The sequence below is a fragment of the Falco naumanni genome, chromosome 1, assembly GCF_017639655.2.
Source record: "Falco naumanni isolate bFalNau1 chromosome 1, bFalNau1.pat, whole genome shotgun sequence".
In the NCBI taxonomy this organism is placed as follows: Eukaryota; Metazoa; Chordata; class Aves; order Falconiformes; family Falconidae; genus Falco; species Falco naumanni.
Genome location: NC_054054.1, coordinates 14,805,389 through 14,828,429, shown reverse-complemented (window position 1 = coordinate 14,828,429; position 23,041 = coordinate 14,805,389). Strand labels below are relative to the sequence as shown.

General features: G+C 40.2%; 1 protein-coding gene across 1 annotated transcript in view; it reads left to right on the top strand.

Moving 5' to 3' along the window:
- The window catches only part of TTC29 (tetratricopeptide repeat domain 29), a 134,655-nt gene that overhangs the window by 70,430 nt on the left and 41,184 nt on the right, over window positions 1-23,041 (top strand). The window contains exons 8-9 of the mRNA XM_040582335.1: window positions 6,726-6,849; window positions 12,958-13,189. Coding sequence (XP_040438269.1) covers window positions 6,726-6,849; window positions 12,958-13,189 — 356 coding nt within the window. The remainder of the gene's footprint in view (window positions 1-6,725; window positions 6,850-12,957; window positions 13,190-23,041) is intronic.

The following is a 23,041-nucleotide window of genomic DNA, read 5'->3' as shown; positions in this document are numbered from 1 at the left end:
GGTAAAGACACCCTTCCTCTGGAAAATGGCTGCTGTGGTATTTTTTATAAAACCCATCTGGTAGTTATTCCCTAAGAGTGTTAACCAAATTAAACACCTTATATATGTGCCTGCTTTGAAAAGCTTTAGGTGCATGATAGGCATAAACTGCTCAGCCCTGTAGACCATCATGATTCTCAGCACCTTCCAGTCATTTGAGAAACTTTTATGTAGGAAAGTCTGGGCACCTATGTATCATAGAATCATGGAATACTTTTCGTTGGAAGTCATACTTAAGAGGTGCGGGAAGAGAGGTTACCAGTGAAGACTGAGGCAAAAAAGTTGTTGAGTACCTCAGCCATCTCTCTGTCCGTTGTTACCAGTTTGCCAGTCTTATTCATTTGGTGGGGTGGGGTGCTTTCCTTGGCCTTCCTTTCCTGGCTTACATACTTGTAGAAGCTCTTGTTATTCTTTGCAACCTTTGCCAAGTTCAGCTCCAGCCATGCCTTGGCCCTCCTAACCCCTACATAACCAGGCAGTGTCTGTATACTCTTCCCAGGATACCTGTCCCTGCTTCCACTGCCTGTGCGTTTCCTTCTTCCTCTTTAGTTTGACCAGCAAGTCTCCACTCATCCATGCCAGTCTCTTGCCTTCCTTTCCTGATTCCATACACCTGGGGATTGAGAGCTCTTGCACTCTATGGAAAGCATCCTTAAAGATCTGCCAGCTCTGTTCTGCTCCCTTGTCCCTGAGGGCATTTTCCCTCAAAGTTCTAAAATAGGGGTCCTATTGATTAAGTCCTTGAAGAGCTGGAATTTTGCTTTCCTAAAATTCGGGATCCCAACTTTACTTTTTGCCTGAACCATATCCCTCAGGACTGTGAATTCTTCTACCAGTGCATGATCACTCCAGGCCAGGCTGCCCCCAGTCTTGACATCACCTGTAAGCTCACTTGTGTTGGTGACTATTGGGTCCAGTATCACATCCCCTCTGGTAGGGCTCTCTGTTACCTGGCTTAAGAAGTTATCCTGAGTGCATTCCGAGAGTCTCCTGGATTGTCTACAGCTCGCAGTGCCACTTTTCTAGCAGATGTTGGCGTGGTTGAAGTCCCCAGCAGGACAAGCCTGCGAGCGCAATGCCTCCTGTAGCTGGAGTAAGGAGGCTTCATCAATAGGCGGCCTGTAATAGACACCAACCACAAAGTTCCCTTCATTGCCTCTGTCTCTGATTCTTAACCATAGGCTTTCAACCTGCTCACGGCTGCTCCTCAGACAGCCTTCATTTCTTTACATACCCCTCTGCCCCTCCTTCCTCGCCTGTCCCTTCAGAACAGCCTGTAGCCATCAATAGCTGCACTCCACTCATGGGATTCACCTCGCCAAGTTTCTGTAATGGCAGAGTCATAAAGAGCTGAGTCAAAACTGAATTCTGTCATTCAGTTGACCAAAAATTCAACTGTTCTGGATTTATGCTCCAAAACCTTAAAAATCTCAAGTAAGATGCAGAAATCTGTTTGTGTACGTGGGCCTTACATCTTCTTGAACACTTGAATTCTATGACTGAGAGTCCTAGAGACTTGGGAAGTTTTCATCCATTGTCTTCATGAGGCAATTTTATAGGGAGCTCTCACAGACTGGGAGACACTATGCCATAAAACCTTTAAATTCATTGTTTTAAGTAGAAATAGATAAAATCCATAATTACTTTTACTATTACTATATCACAGGCAGCAAAAAAGCTGAGTAGGCCGTAAAGTATCTCTGACATGAGAAAATAGCATAAGCAACATTTGAATTGGGTGTGTTGAGGGAGCCAGCCAAAGCAAGGCTGCTTTCGATTATCTTTGAAAGGCTGTAGCAACTAGGGGAGGTTCCTGTGGACTTGGAGGTTGCAGACATCACTTCTGTCTTCGAGTGAGAGGACTGAGGAAGTGTCAGGCTAGACAGCCTCACCTTGATCCCTGAGAAGCTGATGGAGCGAGTAATCCCAGAAGCAATATCCAACATGTTAAGGACAAAAGGGTGATTGGATTTAAGACAGGGAAATGGTGCTTCACCAACTGGTACCCTTTTAGATTAAGACGACTGGCTTGGTGGATGAAGGGAAAGCAGCAGATGTTGTTTCCATCAATTTCAGCCAGGCTTCTAACGCTGTCTCCCGTAACATCCTCATACACAAGCTGGTAAAATATGGCTTAGATAAACAGACCGTGAGGTAGACTGATGAGCAGCTGAGCTGCTGGCCTTCAAAGGATTGTAAGCAGCAGCATAAAGACCAGTGAGAGGCCAGTCACTAGCGGTGTACTCCGGGATCAATACCGGCACCAATACTGATTAATATCTTCATCAATGGCCTGGATGGTGTGACTGAACACACCCTCAGCGTGTTTGCAGGCAATGAAGAAGCGAGGAGGGTTGACCAACCCACCAGGTAGGCAGTTGTGCTGCCATTCAGAAGGACCTCTGCAGGCTGGAGAAATGGGCCGATGGCAGTGCCGTGAAGTTCAGGAAAGGGAAATGCAAAGTCCTGCACCTGGGGAGGGATAAGCCCAGGCTGCAGGCTGACTGGGTGGAAAGGAGCTTGGCGGAGAAGGACCTGGGTTTCCTGGTGGACAGCAAGTTGCTCGTGACACAGCAATGCACACGCATGGCAAGGATGACTGGCGGGATCCTGGGCTGCATTAGGCAGTACGTCAGGAGCAGGTTGAGGGAGGTGATCCTTTGCCTCTACTCAGCACTGGTGAGGTCACCCCAGGAGCACTGTGTCCCATTCTGGGCTCCCCAGTACGAGAGAGAGGGACACGGTCGAGTGAGTCCAGTGAAGAGCTGCAACGATGACTAAGGGGCTGGGAACACCTGCCCCAGGAGGAGAGGCTGAGGGAGCTGGGACTGTTGAGATCACAGTAGAGAAGGCTCAAGGTGGGGTCTTACCAGTACCTCTTAGGCAGCAATAGAGGGAACCAGGCTTCTTCTCAGTGGTGTTCAGTGACAGGATGAGAGGCAATGGGCATAAATTGAAATACATGAGATTCTGTTTAAACACAAGAAGAAAAATATTACTGAGAGGGTGAATGCTAGAACAGGTTTTAGTGTCTCTGTCCTTCAAAAGGCACTCAAAACTCTACTGGACACAGGCCTCCTCTAGTTGATCCTAGTCTAAGCAAAGCAGATGGAGATTATCTGCAGAGGTCTCTTCCAACCTTAACTATACTGTCATTCTGTGATATTTGTCTTAAGCAGTCCTGCTAGACAAAATCCCTTTTGCCATGTAATGGCCTCTAATAGAACATTTTCTGTAACTCAGTATGATGGATATTGCAAGCTAACCTACTTTTCAAAATTCAGAAACAGAATTTTTCATTACCAAAATCATGCTGGTCCAGCTCTATTGGTTCTTCCTTGGAGGAGGAAAGGACATAGAAAAGTGGTTTTAAAAGCCAATGTAAAGAGAGACATTAAAAAAAAAGAAGTTGTAAGCTTCTGTTTACTCTCACAACAAACTTTTGGATATTTACTTATCTAATGTATAGCAAACAAGCAAATTTCTAGAAAGCCTGTTCAGAAAGTAATGGATAAATGCATGAATAATTACTGTTGGTCACAGAATCTCCATGCTCCGCTTGATCACTTTACCTGCATTTTTACCTGATGTAGGCTAAACTTGTGCAGATCATTTAAAATGTGATGGATAATGTCTTTAGAAAGAAAAGATTACTGTTTCCCTAAAATAATGCATTATAACCATAATATCTGTGAGAATTTGCACTGGTTGCCTTGTGACAGGTTGGAAAAAGTGGCTGAGCCCTCCCAAATTGTTCAGAATTTGCCTATGGCTTTGGAATTTTTTGTGAAATCTTTGCTGCAGATGTTTTCACAGACCATGCAAAACTGAAAATCTCTATCATATGCATTTAGGCATGTCATTTTCCAGAGAAAAATCTGACATAACAGCATCATGTTCTTGACTTATTCTGCCAGTGACCACCATGGTAATAACTTCTTGTGGACACATGATTTATACATCCAATTCAATCACATGAGCAATCCTATAAAAGGTGCATATTTTCATAAAAGTCTAATAGGGGTAAAAATCTCATAGGGCATTTTAGCATGAAACTGGAAAATGAGTTGCTGTAGATATGTAATCTCTTCTGCTGAAGTCATCATAACTGTTCTGTGGGATCATGAATGGCTATATCTTTAGGAAATTACATTTTATGCATTTAGGAAGGTGATGTCTAAGGAGATAGAAAGTATATGGCTATATAAAATAACATGTAGATTTTTGAAGGAACTATAAAATACTAGCCCTTTGAGGAGGAAAGACCTGTTTATCATCTTACCGGGTCTTGTGCAGCATAAAGTGTTCCAGTAATCCTTCTAGCATACTTTAAATATCTGAGGATGTAGTGCTTTTAAAAGTACTTCCTTTGAAAAAATTGTTAAACTGTACCAACCAATTGCTAGTTGGCATAAGTGAGGTTCTAACAGCGAGAAATATCTTTCTGATATGTATCAATTTGATTTCTGTTTGCTTGAAAGAGGTTATATGCCCTAGCAATTTTCTCTTTTCTATATGTGGAGCATAGGTTTTTATGTGAAATATAAAAAATGGCCAAAAATACATCAAAACATTTCTATTAATTCATGAAATTAAGAAAACCTTTTTACATTTTCTCTTGTCACTGATTCCATTTGCTTTATTACTTTCAGCCTCTAGCCCACAAACTTGGTGGCACAATCAACAAACCCCTTAGTGGCTGTTTCATCTCTGCTCTATTTGATTTCTCCACTCTGAGTAAATGATTAAGTTTTCATGCATTGGTTCAACCAAAATCTATGTTCACTCAACCACATCCTTTATTGATTACTTCTACTGCAAACAGTAGGCCAAGTGTGATATACATAATTGGACAGTTGTCAGGGGATGTGGGTGTTAACAGTCCTGTTTTCCCAATTGGAAACTGGAATCACCTTGATACACAAATATTCTGCACTGTTTCATTCTCATTCCTTGGACCAAGGAGTCCTTTTCCTCAGAATATATGTTTTTAACTCTCAAAGGTCTGGTTGAATGGATTTAATGATTATACCATATAATATGCTCTTCAAGTTGCACCTGTGCACTGCATATAGAAAACCAGAAAAACTGGAATTAATATTTGTCTAACACTTTAACCTTGTCCTTTAACTTATATAAATCATATGCTGTATTTCTGTGGGGAAACATTTGGTTTTCTCTTCTTAGGAAAAAAATGGTTTTAAAAAAATGTGTTTCTAATTCTAAAATTTAGAAGCCTATTGACATTTGGCTAATGTTTACTGTACAGTATATTTAAAATTCTCATGATATTAAAATACTTAAATTAGGAAACTTCAGTAAATCCAGCTCTGCTTAGTGACAACTAAGCTTTACAGTAGCATATACTTGAACATTTCAAGCATGTTGGTTTGAGCGGTTTAGCATCCATTTGTAGCAATCTAGCTCATCTCAGTCACATACAGATAATCACTGAAATATTGTAAATTTGCAGCCATGTTTTGCTATTTTCTGTTCTGTGGCAAGCTCTGCCATGTTATAATTACTCTGATAGCATAATACAGGGAATTGCAGACTTCTGCCAGATTTTGAAAGCACACATCCCTAAGATAGTTTATAATAAAAATTATAATGTAAATAAACCCCAGTCAGTCATTTGCTACAGGAATATAAATTTAAGGTGTTTTAAAATGGTGAGAAAATAAATCTTTATCACCTACAGGAACTTCTATTTCTGTGAGCTTCTTAATTAAGACTGGATTTTCTGTCTTGCTTGGTGGCTTGACATTTAGCATGCTACACTCCTACATTAGTGACTCAAGTTCATGGCTAATATTGAGGTCAGCTGCAGTAACACTTCAGCCTTAAAGGGAAAAAGAGCGCAGTGCCTCACAAGCAAACCCAGATGTCTATCTTATGTCTTGTAATCATACTGCAGAGCTCTTATATTGTTAATATGACTGGCTTTATTAAAAAAAGGAAATCTGCAAATGTTATTGTCAAAGTACATTAGCCAATTTTCCACTTAGATTCAGCTGTGACCTTAGGTTGCTCTGATCTCACTGGGATTTAGGGGTGACACCTGCAATCCACAGTTTATAGGTTTGCCTGTGTGACTCCAGCAACCTTTGATCCACCCAGCCAAAGTGCAGCATTACACCCAGGGAAAGGCTGTTGTCCCCAGAACTAAGGGACAGTGCTGTTATGGAACTGCTGCTGCCACACCACCAGGGTTCTAGAGCAAGAAATGGCAGTTTTGAATGACAGGAGCACAAAAAGCTTTACTGAAAAACTAGCCTTCTTACTTCTTACCTCCTTCCCCTATTTGTCAGGGTGCGAGGTCCAGCTATATTGAAAACATTATCAGCTGCTCAGCAGAAAAAATATTAAAATAATGGAAACTTCAAAACCCCTGTAAAACTATCATCTGCATTTTCATTCATGACCTTAAAATATGGCACAATATTCTGAAGACGTATTTTGTTTTATTTCACCCAGAGGCTCCAGTTCTGCCCTCGGGGGTTCTGTATGGACTAGTCTCATTGGTGTCAGCACAGATAGTGCCTAGACAACCATTTTGGAAATAAAGCCCAGTCGTGGCTGAGTCATCGCAAATTAAAGTTACTTCAGAACAGGGGGGATAGATCTTCAGCATTTGGAAAACCATCGGAGTGAATATCTAATTTTGTCTCTGTCCTTCTCTTCAGTCAGGGAAAAGCAGCTGAAGCTATTAAGTACTTGGGAGAGTTTCTGAAGGCTGCTGAGAATGCTCATCTAAGCCAAAGCCTGGTGGATGCATGTGTTTTACTTGGGAATGTTCACAATGAAAGAGTAAGTACTGGTTGTAGTAATGATGTCAAACAATTAAGTTTAATTCATGGTAAAAATCTGGTTTTGCGTATGAAATGACCCAGAAGGATTTGATCCCAGGTATTGCATCTTAACAGAGTTACCAAAGGATAAGATACTGTGTAACTAAACAAAATGTGCCTGAAGTTTTGGCAAAAGGTGAAAATTTCATATTGTATTTAACACATAGGGGTTTATTCTAGAACGGATGAATAAAAACTCGAAATTCAGATCATGACTAACTCTCAGTGTTGTGAAAAATCTGCATCCAAATCACCATTGGGGACACATATGCCCATAATGAGCCATCAGTTAATGCAAATGAAATTTTATTGTACTATACATTGAAAATCATGCTTTTTTGAAATTAATGTATACTATATTGCATACTAATAAGCAGCTTTTAATCTTAGCTTGATTTCTTTTCTGCATTCTCTCAGTCAAATTTATGAAATGGATGCTAGCAGAAAACAGTTTGCCAAAGCTCTGTGTTGGTAGTGGAAGAGTTTTTTCTTCTGCATGCCTCCATCCAGCCTGATGGCTTTGATTTGGCCTATTTAAATCAATAGATAGGCAGCAACAGACAGTATTAAGCTAGAGATAATTAAAAAACTCCCTTTGTTGTAAGGTCTTTTGAAGTGCTTCTTTCTGACCCATGTGCCAGTGTCTGGGTTGTTCCTCTGGAGTGGACCCTGAAAAGGCAGCAGTTCTGCTGGCTGCCTGTCTGGGTAGCAGTTTCTATGCTTACTCTGTCCCTTACTGCTTCTAAAGATGTAGCACTTGGTTTTTAAAATCAGAAGGGTTAAAAATAGTACTGCAGAAGTGAAAGATTCGTGTTGAGGCCTTTAACACCTGGTGTAGAGCTGAAATGCTACACAAAAATATTCAGATAAATTAAGTAATAAAAAGAATTCATTCTGCAGGCTGGACAACATGGAAATTTCACTATGAATAAAATAGAAATACCCTTTCAAAATCACCCTTTCTATCTTCTGTTGCCTAGTTTTTTGTCAGAATTTCTTTTCTACATGTAGTATATTGAAAGTATATTGAAAGGGGCTACATGCCCCTTTTCACTTACACTACTCCAAATGCCTTTTTTTTTTTTTCTGGATTCCTCTTACAGAGAACTCCCACTACCAAAGTTGCTGGCCTGTGTTTGTTTTAAAGTCTTTGAGAAATTGCTGAAGTAACTTTAAAATGGATCTGAAACCTAGAAGAAAGTAGGATGATGTGACACTGTGCTTAATTATTCTACTCCAGATTTGAAAAATAATTATCTAAATACTGTTTACCTGCTTTTATATTTCACTGCTACTGCCACCATTGCTAATAATCAATTATATGAGAACTGATGTTTTAAGAATTAACCTCTTTTTGATTATTCCCTAAATTCTCTTTCTCATTTCAGAATTTGCTGCCTTGAACTGGGGTAGTGGTGTACAAGGGAAGAAATGTAGTGACTTAATCTAATAAACTTACATAAAATATGTAATTTAAACATATAAAAGAAAAATATCTTAAAGTTTTACAGTACCCTATTTCCTATACCATTTTTTCTGCAAGGTCAGCAATGTTTACCACAACTGAGTCTAAATTAACATTTCCCCTCTTGGATCACTGCCTGCTAGGCATCAGCTGTCATCACCAGCATTCTCTAAGTTAAGTCATTATTAGGGTATTTTTATTCAATTCTGTACTTCCCCCAGTGATACAATTTGCAGTAGTACTGTCCTTCTCATTGAATTAAAGATATCTCTATTTATATCCAGATCTATCCTTGGGGACCTTTAGTAAACCAAGGATGTAACTTCTACTGTTCTTCCCAGAGTGACTTTGACCATGTTCACATTGCTCTGTCCATGCTGTTGCTGTGTTTTTACAGTTCCAGCATTTCACTATTCCATCTCACCATCACTGTATTTCTTTCATCCTGTACACTCAGTTCTTGCTTTCTAGTCATGATTGGTTTATGCATGTTTCCTGCTTCCTAAAATGCCTGCGTTTGTGTTATGTGCGAGTATTAGGTCTAATTTCTCCCAATGTGTTAAGCAGGTTGCTTACTTAATATGCAAACTCTGATGGAGTTAGCATGACATGCTCTGTCATTTCCCATTTTGCTTTCCTCAAGTTTCTTAGTCTGATTTTCTGCATTTCTCTCACTAATTGCATCATTTAACCTATTATACTTCTCATGAGTATGTTAAGTAGATGTTTCTGGGTTTTCTGTATTATCCTACTGCTTAGCGTCTTTTATCCATTGCTGTGTTTGCATAGACCTAATTCTGCTCTTTGGCATATATTTACTTTATCCAGTTTTATATATACTGCTTGTTTACATAGATTATCTACTCTAGCTTTCTCTCCACTGCATTCCTGATGCATCCTAATATTTTGTTTGAACTTACTAGATATTAGAGCTGGTTTGCATTTAGGAGAAGCCACTGCAGAGCTGCCCATGTTATTTCAAGACCACCTTCCTGAGCCTGAGTTAATCAGAACCCACTAAAAGTTACAAGTAGTTCAGACAGTATGAATTACCTCTAATTTTCTAAACAATTTATTTCATTTGCTATCACATACCCACTCAGGTAGTATTATTAGGTCCCTTTGAAATACCTCAAAGCCTTGTAAAAACCTTCCTTTTTTACATTTTTCAACAATCTTGGCAAAATAATCATCTGATTCTTAAATAATAATTAAATATTAGACAATACTGATACTAGAACATGAAGTTACTGCACACTGCCATGTATAATACTGACACAAAATGTACTACCTCTCAAGCCTGGATTACACTACCTAGTTTTAATTAGAGTTGTAATTTATTTCCTCATCAATTCAATCTCTTTGTCTTTAGATCTTTTTCAAATCTTTTATTTATGCTCTCTTTAGGTCTGGTGGTGTTCTACTTTATAAATTAGAAACTTGCTCCTGCAACTCTTCTTTTGACTCCATCTCTGATGGTAACTCAAAGTAGCTTCACAGCTGTCCTGGTTTCAACTTCTTCTTAGTAGCTGGTGCAGTGCTGTGTTTTGGATTTGGTGTGTGAACAAATTGATAGCACATGCATGGTTTTGGTTGTTGCTGGGTAATGTTTATACTAAGTCAAGGAGTTTTCAGATTCTCAAGCCCTGCCAGCAAGAGGGCTGGAGGGGCACAAGAAACTGGGAGGGGACACAGCCAGGACAGCTGACCCAAACTAGCCAAAGGGATATTCCATACCATATGGTGTCATGCTGAGTGTATAAACTGGGGGAAGGAGAAGAAAGGGGGGGACATCCAGCATTATGGCGTTTGTCTTCCCAAGTAACCATTACGCGTGACGGAGCCCTGCTTTCCTAGGAATGGCTGAACATCTACCCACTGTTGGAAAGTAGTAAATGAATTCCTCATTTTGCTTTGCTTGCATGCACAGCTTGCATAGATAAGAACATGATGCATGAGATAAGATCATAAGAAATTAAATTGTTCTTATCTCAACCCTTGAGTTTTACATTCCTTTCAGATTCTCCTCCCCATCCCTCTGAGAGAGGGGGAGTGAGCAGCAGCTGTGTGGGTGCTTGATTGTCGGCTGGGCTTAAACCATGACACTGGCAAAGAAGAAACATGCAAAAGATAAAGAAATATTCCAAGAAATATTTTAGCTTTTCAGCAGCATCCTTCAGCATATCATGATTTTCCATAGTGTTCTCTTTATTCCTCTTTGGTCAAGAAGTTGAGGAGTTTTCTTCCTGTATCTCACATAAAAACTAGTTCTTATACTTTTTAAAAATTCCTCTTAATGTATTATCTGCTGTAGTTTATCATAGAATGGTTTGGGTTGGAAGGGACCTTAAAGATCATCTAGTTGTTCCAACCCCCCTGCCATGGAGGCCACCACTAGACCAGGCTGCTCAAAGCCCCATCCAACCTGGCCTTGAGCCCTGCCAGGGATGGGGCACCCACAGCTGCTCTGGGCAACCTGGGCCAGTGCCTCATCACACTCACAGTAAAGAATTTCTTCCCAGTATCTATTGTAAATCTACCTTCTTTCAGTTTAAAGTTATTTCCCCTTGTCACAGAATCACAGAACAGTCAGGGTTGGGTGGCGCCTCTGGAGACCACCCAGCCCAACCCCTGCCAAAGCAGGGTCACCCAGAGCGGGCTGCACAGGATCACGTCCAGGCGGGTTCTGAGTGTCTCCAGAGAAGGAGACCCCCCAGCCCCTCTGGGCAGCCTGCCCCAGCGCTCTGCCACCCTCACGGTGAAGAAGTTCTCCCTCACGTTCAGAGGGAGCTGCCTGTGCCTCGGCGTGTGCCCGTTGCCCCTCGCCCTGTCGCTGGGCACCGCTGGCAGAGCCTGGCCCCGTCCTCCTGGCGCTGGCCCTGAAGCTGTTTGCAGCCATCGCCCAGAGCCCTCTCAGCCCTCCCTTCCCCGGGCTGAGCAGCCGCAGGTGTCCCGGCCTGCCCTCCCCCGGGAGGTGCCCAGGCCCCTCACCCCCTGCGCAGCCCCCGCCGGGCCCTCCCCAGCAGCTCCCCGTCTCTGGAACTGGGGAGCCCAGCGCTGGGCACGGCGCTCCCGGGGCGGCCTCCCCAGGGCAGAGCCGAGGGGCAGGGTCACCTCCCCGCGCCTGCTGGCCACGCTCCTCCTCATGCCCCCCAGGGCGCCACCGGCCTCCTGGGCCACCGGGGCTGGCTGCCGGCCCGGGGGCAGCTGCTGTGCCCCGGCACTGCCCGGCCCTTCCCCGCAGAGCTGCCTCCCCGCAGGCAGCCCCCAGCCCCTGCTGGTGCGTGGGGCTGTGCCCCCCGGGGCAGGGCCTGGCACCGGCCTCTGCTGGGCTCCATCAGGTCCCTCCTGCCCAGCTCTCCAGCCTGCCCAGCTCTCGCCGGATGGCAGCGCAGCCTCTGGGGCATCAGCCGCTCCTCCCGCCTTTGTACCAGCCACCAGCCTGCTGAGGGGACGCTCTGTGCCTTCGCCCAGGTCACCGGTGAATCAGCTGAACGGGACTGGGCCCAGCACTGAGCCCTGGGCAGCACCGCTGGCCACAGGCCTCCAGCTGGGCTCTGCGCTGCTGGTCACAGCCCTCTGAGCTCCGCCGTTCAGCCAGTTCCCAATCCACCTCACTGTCTGCTCATCCAGCCCACACTGCTTGAGCTCACCTGCGCAGATGTTATGGGAGACAAGTGGAAAAAGCATTGCTGAGGTCAAGGTAGACAACATCCACCGCTCTCCCTTCATCTACCCAGCCAGTCATTCCATCATGGAAGTCTGTTAGTTTGGTCAGGCATGATTTCCCCTTGGTGAACCCATGTTGACTACTCCTATGACTACATATGCTTGTAAAAAGCCCCTCTCCAGCTTTCTTGTAGGCCCCCTTTAGATACTGGCAGGCTGCTGTAAGGTCTTCCTGGAGCTCTTCTCCTGGCTAAACAACACCAATTCCCTGTCTGTCTTCATACTCCCTTTTTACTGGGTTCATGAATGTTGGATTTCTGCATTCTGCAGGGTAGAGAAATTACTTGGGTTTTCTATTTAGCAACAGTTGGCTTATATTTCTCCTACTGTTTCTGTTCTTGTGATTAGGAATATCCCCAGTCTTTGGTATACCCCTTCTTCCCCATAAATCTGTGGGGGGTTTATTTCTGTTCTTCTCCATGCTTTACAGCTATCATTTCATTGTCTTCTTTTTTCCATTTGTAAGATTGCTTTTATAAAATTTGGTATCACAATAGTAAATGAGGACTTTTTCCTTCCACAGAGATGTTAAACTTATTGAAACAGTAGTGATAATCTCTAAATGGCCTGGCTGGAATCAGTATTGACACTTAGCATTGGTATACTTAGATTTGTATGTTCAAAATACTACACAAATAACCAAAAAATAATTCAGTTCCTGAGAAAGATATGAGCAGTGATATCTGGATTTCAGAGGTTAGGAAACAGCTAGGGAGAGTGATTTGCATAATACCATGCCATGAGTCATTCTGTGGGCTGGCCTCTCAGCTGCAACATCTCTGAGGTGCCAGAGGAGCGGACTCTAATGTTGAGGTGAAACACAGGTGACTACACTTTTACAATTCTTTTCTTTTTTTTCCTCTTCTTTACTAGGGGAACTATAATGAAGCTTGTGAATATTTCAGTCAGGCTTTGGAGGCAGCAAAAACTTTAAATAATTTGCCCTTAGTGGATGAAGCAAAGATTTATTGTGGCATTGCGAAGGCTCATAAACTGATGGTGGCATTTAACAGCCACATAGAAGCAGAAGATCCCATCAGCCTCAAGTACCTGCTGGCATGGAAGGAAAACAGAAGTGACATGTGCACTGACCCTCTTACAGTCGGTAAGACATTGGTTATGAAACACATTAGTGCTGTATTGTCCTCAACAGTTAAGTCGTTTTTCTTGTAGAGTTTTATTAAATTATTTTCTGGGTTTAATCCTTGTACTGAATGGAGGTTGGATTTACTCCTTTCTGTGCTTATTTTAAAGACTAAATTAAATAGGTTAATGTAGGAGGGAGAAACAGATAGTAGTATTTGCTATGGATGGTAACTTACTTTTTGTAGTGTTTTTTTCCAAAACATCATAATTTTGGGCAAACAGTGATGTATTAGTTCATTCAAATATTATTTTCATCTTTAAATAAAATAAAAAATCTTCATTTCCCATCAGTTTTCCAAGTACATCCAAAACCAGGTTCTCTGTTCCTAAAAGTCATTTCTGCTTGATATAGTGGACATAGTTCTGAATTCAGAAAAACATGATGTTTTATTTTTGGCATCCTTATACCTGACATTGGAGGGGAATTTAAAAAAAGCAACTCTGTGATTTCTTCACTGTGTTTCCTTGTCTCAGATAAAAGTAGAGGAGAGCATTGTGTGGAGTAGACCTCTATTTCATGGATTAAATTTTCTTTACCTTTTTTTCCCCTGTGCTATATGTTAATACAAGACAAACTGAATTACACATTATCTCCAAGTATTGATAGTACTAAACTGTATCATGCTGGGGAAGGAAAAGTAGTAAATCTACTCTACCTTAAAACTTTCCTCTCTGCGTTCCTGTGGAGAGTGTGAATCTGAAATATAGAAGAAATAAATGACAGCTGGGGTAAAGTCATAATATGGAGCTTCAGAGTTACCAGGTCCAAGTTCCCTTAGTCATCATACTCTCAAAGTCAAAGAACTGCTTGTCTGCTGTCTTTTTGTGATCTTTTCCTCATAGAATTGGAACACTTAATTATAACTTCAGTTGTGAATTTCATATATAAGATAAGTGGTTAATAGCCTGGTAATTGAAGATGTTAGTGGTTTAACAGGAGCCAGGATACCAGAGGCAACACTGGAAGCAACTAAGAATTGTGGAACAAAGACATTCGTTGGCATGCTGAAGAAATAACAATTTAAGATAGTACCCTGTTTAGATTTCCAGTGATGGTAACAGGGTAGTTCTTTCTCAATAATGTGTTTCTTTTTTTCCATTACTATATATATTTATGATTTTTGCCTCAATAAGTGAATAACCAGCACACTCACAGATTTTGTTGTGTGGCAGCATTAATTGGGTGCATGTCTCCTGCAAGGGATTGTAAGTTTCTAGACCTGTAGTGCAGATGCCAATAATTCTAACATAGATGGTCAAAGAAGAATCCAATGTCAAGCAATTTTATATGCATTTCATATCAGGATCATTAGCTGTAGCTGACGTAAGTAGAAGGCCAACAAAAATCAACAATGGCAACAGCAAAAAGCCAGGAGCCTCAAAGAGATAGGGTGATCTTTCTATTTTCAATATGCATTTTACTTCTTGCACCTAAAGAGGTTTTCTGTTCAACTTTTATACATCACTTTCTCCAGCCAGTTGTGAAACTCATTTATATCCTGAAATGATATGTGCCCCTTTAAGCTCAAGCTTCATGCTCCTCTTTAACAGTACTTCAGGGATAAAAAGAGTATGATTAGAAAAGCCCTTTATGTCCTGGCAAGCATGATACCAGAAACAAGTTTTGCCTGCTGAGATTCTCTTCCTTCTGTATTTCTGCCTAGTTTACCCTCTGTTACTTTCGGTACTACAGTTTTCATTTTAGTTCCAGTTAACTCCAGGAACCCTGTGGCTACTGCATATTTAGCAGCTCTTCCAGTTCAATATCATTCTTCTCATTAGTGCTCCAAGCTTACTCTCATGATACCCAGATTACATCCAGGAAAACATAGTGTCACACTGTCAGCACAATCTGTAACATTCTTCATGTTTTGTGTGCCAAATCTCTCGTTAGTACTGGCATTACATTTTTAATATCTTTGTCTGGCAAAACATCACCTGGCACCAATTCAATATTAGGATTCACCGGCTTTTTTCAGGTACAGCCTTTATCCTACCTTCCAGGAGAATGTCTGTGCGTCCTATGATGAACTCATCATTTTGCAAGTTCCTGCTGTGATAATAGAACAGTATTTCTAGCTCTTTCAAACAGCTTAACGTCAATAATCTACTAGATTTTTTCTTCAGCCTTTTTGAGGATGAAACAGCTAAAGACAAGATACAATGGTAGCTCTTAATTCGCAAGGGAATGTAATGAAAGCAAGAGGAAGGTAGTAAGTTTTTATTTCTGACTGTTCTGACGGAATAATTTTTCTGTGACAAAAAAAATGAAAGTAGTTTCTGTATACTTAGGCAAAAGAAATACTCAGGCTAGTGAAGGAACAATGGCATTTAAATTCAGGTACTGCCATATACCTTATGTCTTTCAACCAAGTCTTATTTTCTAAATCAATCATTTCAATAACCAGGCAGGAACAACCATTAATTACTCAATTTAGCTCAACATTTATTAATAAAATAGATCTTTTGACCAAAGTTGCTGTGGACAAAAGGGATGTGATTGTCAGAAAACAGTGTTTATAAATGAAAAGGAGAATGTTTCTATCTGCTGTATTTGACTCAGTCACCTGACTTCACTTACAAGACAGTTATTTATGCCACTGTGAGATGTCACTGCAAGAACAAATATGTTTTCATTGATCTTTTTATGTTTAGTCAAACGTATAAAAAAATAATTATCAGCAGAATCAGTCGGCAAAAGTGCTTGCAACTCCAGGTTAAAGCCTAAAAAGAAACCCACAGCATGACTAACATCATCTGATAAGAAAACATTTCACAGGTCTTGCTGTGACTTCACTTGTGACTTGCTGGCTTCTGGAAGGGAGAAGAATAAAGGTGTTGAAGGCAGGAAAATTTTGGATCAGATTTTGGATATTGATTACATGAAGTGCTGACCAGGTGTGTTATCTGTGAGTCTGGCAACTCTTTAACTCCAGGTCATTGCATCTGGTGGTGCTGTGCCTTAGCAAGAAACCTTGGGTGCTTGACATCATCTAACCACTTTTCAGAGTAGACTTAAAATGTGTTGTTTTCCTCACACTAAAAAATCTTCAGTTGTTTTCTTATGAAATGTTATGTGCTTTTGACCACAATTTAGATTTACATTTCTTGACTTCAGAGAACTTGGCAAAATTGACACATTTTACCATAGGTCTTCTGTATCTTTTTTGTTGTTTTTTTAATAATTTAATAATAGCTGCAAATGAATAACAAATTACTGTCTTACCCATATCATTAATTGTGAAGTCTTACAATCAGTGGAATTCTCTTGTACTATCAACTTTAGTATGATCAGGACTATTTTGAGCATTCCACACCTGAGCAGCCTTCATCATGATTTAAAGCACATGCACCAGCTACAACTATAGCTTGGAAAATATAATCCAATCATTTTTTGTTCTTACTCCCAAATAACGTAGTCCCTCAATGTTCTTTCTCCACCTCCCTTTCACAGATGTATGGAATGGTACACTCCATAATGTGTGTCCTTTTTGTTGTGTAAAAAGTTAAATTGTCATCCTACCAATTCACATTTTTAAAGCTCTTCAAGATGTTTTGTAGTCATTTTTTCTGTAAGAGATGTGGCTAGCATCAAATTGTTAGTATGTTGAAGAATAGACACTTTACCAGGTGCATTTTAGATTGAGTTTGTGTATGACTTTGTCATTCATTAGTAAAAGGATTATCCCAAAAGAATGGTAAAGCCAGAAGTGAGATACGAGATCAAAGATTACACTAAATAAATTCTGTTAACATTCCTTTACTGTAACTTGCCACAGCCAGTAATTTATGGACCATTTTGGTAACAGTGTCCAACAGTAGAACAGTCTGCTTCATAATGTGATAAACTGCTTTTTTACCATCTCTTCTTTCTGAAGTATACTGATTCCAGGAAAACTTCTAACATTACAAATCTTGTCTTTCCTCCATTAATAAATTATGTTAGTTACCTCAAATGCATGCTAAATAAAACTGTTATGCCATGGCACTGTACCCAAAATGCTTGACTGTACTTTAGCAAATGAAAACCAATCTTTATCAGAAATGTGCATTATAAACTATAGTTTGTATTTACCCAGTAGATGTTCATTGGTAGTAGCAGATTTTTTGATCTGAGAACATTTAAGAGAAAGAAAAGACAGTGGACTGATGAAAACTACAAAAATAGCAAGTCTTTGTACCTTACGCAGATATACATCCATAAAACAGTTCTTACGAAGTCAGTGGAAAGGTAGACGTTTGTGTTAGCAGGTTCCTTTCACTGCGTATTTAATATCTAAAGCTCTGGCATAGGTTTTGGTGTATCACAATACTGATGTGGGACTACCAGAATTGTGCCCGCGCATGCACTCCCTCGAAGCCACTGTTTGTGTGTCTGACTCGTTTATTTATTAGTAAGGTCTGTTCTGCAGTTAGCATGTACAGAAGGCAAATGTATAGGTGTGTGACCAAGTACACACTCCAAGGCTGTCCGTGTGCCAAAGGACTCACTTCTTAGTAAGCATGTTTCAAAAGTAGCTCAAATACTTCAGTGTCCCCTACGGAAATTCACAGGATGGCTTCAGCGCATTTTTGTAGTGTTTATCAAATAGAATTTGCTTGCTTCTGGAAAAATACTCTGCTTAGAAATGCCAAAATATGTACGTTTAGGAAAATTATTAGCAAAAAAAAAGAAGTTTAGAGGTGATTCTGTCACGCTTTTTCCCTTAAAATTTTCTGAACTTTTTTCCCTTAAAATTTTCTGAACTTGTAGTGCCTCTTCTTGTTCACATCACCTAGCATTCATCAGTTGCTGAATTTTAGCTTGTCTTGCTTTTAATTTTAAAAAATCTCAGTCATTTTTTGTCCTGCTGTACCTTTGATATTAATGCAGAGTATCTTAACTAAATACTTAGAAACAGCATGCTTACATACAGATGTGGATGACAGGTACATTTCACAAAATCAGCTTATCTAGTTCATATATCTTATGTTACTTAATAACTGGGGGGATTTTTAAAGTATTTGATTATGTCTGCTTAGTGATATACTCTGGTATTTTTAGAAAGATAGAGTGATTATTGCTTGGACTACAGAAAGAATCAAATATGAAGAGAAGAACTAAGGGTGACAGGGAAGTATTTTGGCACGTTGTGATCAGTGGCCAGACACACCAGATTCTCAACAAAAAGCCTGAGAACACAGTTTAAATGTCCATGTCAGTTTTGCCATGAGTGCAGTAGCTTGTTCTGTTTTCTGCTGATGGTTGAACTTTATCTGAAAAAAACATGACAGGGGAGTGCTGATATTCAGTGTTGTTTTGCTTTGTGCAGATGCACTCTCCAGGTTTTTTTCCTGTGATTTCTTTTTATATACTGCCTTAAATAATTGGGAATTACTAGACAGGATGAGACGTAGGCCAGGTCTGTGGATTGGCAGTACCAAATTTGAGTGGAGGGTTCGTAGAATATTTTAATGTTTAACCACTGAATAATGTGTTAGGAGAATTTTTTGCATAGCCCTTGCCAAGAGTTGGCAGTTCTTGCATGTCTAAGTGGTGTTATAACTTCAAAAAGTTCACTAGCATCCTGTCTAATGTGATTATGAGTGTTCTTGTCATCTATGGTTACATAAAAACATCTTAACCAGCGGAGAATTTGGATCTCATTTAGATTTTTTCTTCCATCTGATACTTTCTATGGAAACATCTAAATCTCGCTATGCATTTGCTTTAGACACATCCTGTGCTAAACATTGTTGGCATCCAGCTGTGTTTTCTCAAACAAGCTCTCTAGATCAGCAGACAATGGTTCCCTAAAAAAGGTGAATTGTTCTTTCTTGTGGAAAAAAACTGCTGGAAGTGGTGTTCGAACTACAGTATATTGTCAGACCCTTTAGTGTAGCTTTATGCACTGAACTAGTGTAGCTTTGTGCCCTGTACTATCAGTACTTGTACCAAAAGTGGAGTTCCTTACCAGTTTAAAAAGTAAAAATTCTCAGGGCAGAAGCTCAGTCCTGCTCTGATGCTGCAGGACACTTGACTTGCACAAAAGAAATCGAAGCACTTGCCTAACCACATTAGGTCACTTCTGGAGAAATCTTTAATTTGGAGGCATCTGGAAGTTTTAGGTTTGCCTGCAGTCTAGAGCACAAGAGGTGCATTGACAAAGAGAAGAGTCATAAAGCAGCACAGCTGGCAGCTACTGTGCTCTGGCAGTCCCCTGATGGTTGCAGGGCCAAAGGAGGAATAACCAGTTGGCATACTTTGAAGTGGCCCCAGGACTTCTCCCCATGTGCCCATCATAGGCCCTTTTGCTGCATACACAAGCAGAGATGTCTCTGGTGGTTTTATGCTCTTGTTCTCAAAAGGCAAAATTGATCCTCGGAAAGAACCAAAGAGCAGACTTTTATGTTTTTGTTTAATATTGAGAAGGTTGTTATCATTTAGACTTCATAAAGAACCTTTTATTGGTGCTGTCTGCAAACATGCCAACTGAGAGAGATTGACCTCAGGCCAACATGAAACCAGTTCTCAGCTGCAAGCCCTTCCTTACCAAAAGCTCCCCAACAATCTCTGGACACAGAAAATCAAAGCCAAGACAAAGAAACTGTATTTAGTGGAAATTTTCTGTAACAGAACCCTTAGGTCATCTCAGGAGTCACAGTCAGCGTATCAAACACCTTCCTTCTCCTTGGTCTCCCCAGCCAGCTTTCTTTTCTGCATCTTTGAGGGTTTTTTTTCTGAGATGCCTTCCCTGTCTAGACATATCCTTTTATGTTCCTCTTATGTTTAAGTAACAAATTGCTGTTTTTATTAAGACTCTGTGGTCTAAAGATAGTCAAGATTTAAATTATTTACATTTAGAATGAGCCAATCTATTCTAAAAAGTGAAGTGTCATACTTCCACAATTAATGTATTTATGAAGCCGTATTTCTTTTGTCCAAAAATCCACCTCTCTTTTTATTCTTTTCTGTAATCGTCAGGAATGGTCTGTGATTTTTTTTGAATGGTTTCTGAAACAGTTATTTTCTTTTTGTTTCTACACCTTCCCTGTCTTCTGTGCTCTACTCTTTTGTTTTCTTTCCATTTCTTCACTTTTATATTGCAAATTTTTCTCTCTCCATTTTTCACCCCACATCTTCATTCACAAAACCGATTTTATGTATGTTTCCGGGCAGTGTTTAAGAAGCGCAAGTCAGTTACTTCTATGCCCAGTAGCTAACATCTCAATCTGTACCTTATTAGGTATATCTTTTGTGCTTGTAGTAGAATCAATAGGAGGTTTTTTAAGAGTGATGTTTCAGGTTTTTCATACTGAGCATTTTGGTGTTGTTTTTCATGCTCTGTTTTCATTATGTTGTGATCAGAGAATACACTGGAAAGAATCACACTTCATATTGAGTATCTTGGTGTGTTGGTTAATAGAAAATTGTGAAGTATCAAAATAGCCTTTAAAGAGACCTTAATCACCTGTGTGAAGTTTAAGTGTACAGCTAGGTGATTAATTAGCTTGAAGATCCAAATGCATTCTTCAGTAGATGACCATGCCCCCAGGCTCATCCACTTGTTTCTGCTCACTTAGTTAAGCATTCAATATTATCCGTAACACAGAATATTCCCATTTAAGGGCTCATACAAACCTGGCCACAGAGCCAAGTAATCATACAGTATTTTCCATAGTGTGTCATACACGTACATCCATTTGAACATGTAGCTACTATCCTATAATACTGGCATTCATAAGTATCTGATAGAGTAATCGATCAGGGAAGGCCAATTTGAAATTGGTCTGAATCAAAGGGGTTTTTGTAATTTTTTCCATGGTTGCTACAGTTTTAATACAATTTGTTTTCCTAAAATTTCTGTCATGTTTTTTTGATTGTTGACACGTAGCTGCTACAGATGTTAGTCAAACACAACGTGGCTGGTGTCAACTTCTGTGGAGAATTAATATTCTGCAGCAGTTTTTGAAACAGGATCTGCAAGTGCCCAGCACCTTTTGTATCTAAACCTTATGCTTATTCATATGCTAATGATAATATCTGTGAAAGCCGACATTCAAACCATGTCTTTTTTGTGAACATATATTTCATACTGTCTGATATTTACAGATCACATGAACATAGACATTGAGCTGATTGTGTCTATCTACACATCTCAACTAGGCATGTAAGTGATAGTACAGTACTATGCGTTCAACTCATCACTGATATAAAATTGAACCTGAAAAATGGAGGATGAGTATGCCATATAGTAATCTTGCTCAGGTCATATTGTGCACCAAAAGAATTTATGGAATAGGAACTCCATATCATTCCCCAGTAGCTGGTGTCAAGGAAAATCAGAATGTTGTAGTTGGTAGGAACCAGGAGGGGAGAAGGATGCGTGCTGCACGGTGTTGGTAGTTCTGGACTATACATCAATTTCTTACCCTGGGTGCAGCACTTGCAGCTCTCTGTTTACCTTACGCTTCTGTTATCCTGGTGGAAAATGTCACTTCAGGGTGCTATGGAGCCCAGTCCTTTGACTCCAGAACCTTTCAATCTGCTGAACAACATCTTGAGTTGTGTAATTCCCTGAGCTTATCCTCACTGGTACATTTAGCTCAGTTTTAAGAATAATTTTAAAGCAAATCACATTTTATTTTGTTGATATTCATACAAATATGCACACTTACATTGCAGTAAGAAGAGAACTGAGATGAAACAATGATTTTAAGCGTTAGGAAATCAACTGATATATTGGAGGATGACTGGGTTTCTGTTCTTTATTCTGTATCTTGAAATACTGTTTACACAGGGAAAAGCAATACTTTAGTTACCATATTAAAACTGTTAGTAGTAACTGTGACAAGTTAGCTGTGATTACCAGGAAAAGATTGTTCAGGCTAATGACTTTGAAATTTGATTTAGATAAATTGAATTTGGTTTTAGTTCAAAATAAAATATTTCTTTCTCTCACATACTTTGATAAGTTTTTAATGATTGTACTGCAATTGTATTAGCTGTTTGGATGGTGGATGTGCATGTGGAGTATATGTACATATATACGTACATACAGAGAGAGGAAAATATTGCAAATATGCTAAAAATTGTGGACCAAATACTGCTTTTTGTTATGCCCATAAAATCTTGTTGATTTGAGGGAGGTGTTGCACAAGTGTAACTATGAGCAGAATTTGTCCCTTTTATTTGAGATGCATTATCAAAAGGTAGGTAGAGGTTCAGATAATTGGGGGAGTTGCTAGGTATGATGTTCATGCTAGGGAACATAACCTAGTTAAGAGGGAGGTTCCAATTGAAGGTATTCTAATAAATAATTTTAGTATATGATATTTTATATTGCTAAAGAGTGTCGCTTGAGTATTTGTGGTGAGAAGCACTGGAAAATATATAACTCACTAATCATAGTTGTGGCATGTTTAAGGAATGATCACACAACTAAAATCTGGAAGATGCAGAAAGAGTTCTAGTATGTCCGTAGGAAAATACGGGGTTAAAGTAGACTATATTTTAAGCAGTGTTCAGTTGACTTGCTGTGTGGGGAGAGACTGAGCAGTCCTGGCTAATGACTTGTAGGTACTGAATCCTCAGGTCTCTCAGGTGGTTTCACTCGACCAGTTTCAGCAGAATGATGAAAAGGTTGAGATAAAATAAACTGACAGTTGCTACTCATCGCAGGCAGCAAGCTGTACCCTGGCAGATGAGACCCTGGGAGCCCTCTTTTTTAAACAAAGGCTTTCACTGCAGTGAGCAATGAACTCCACACAAAAAAGGAAAAGGAGAGGGAGATTGGCAGCTGGTGACCGACAGGAGGAGGGAAGGGAGGGA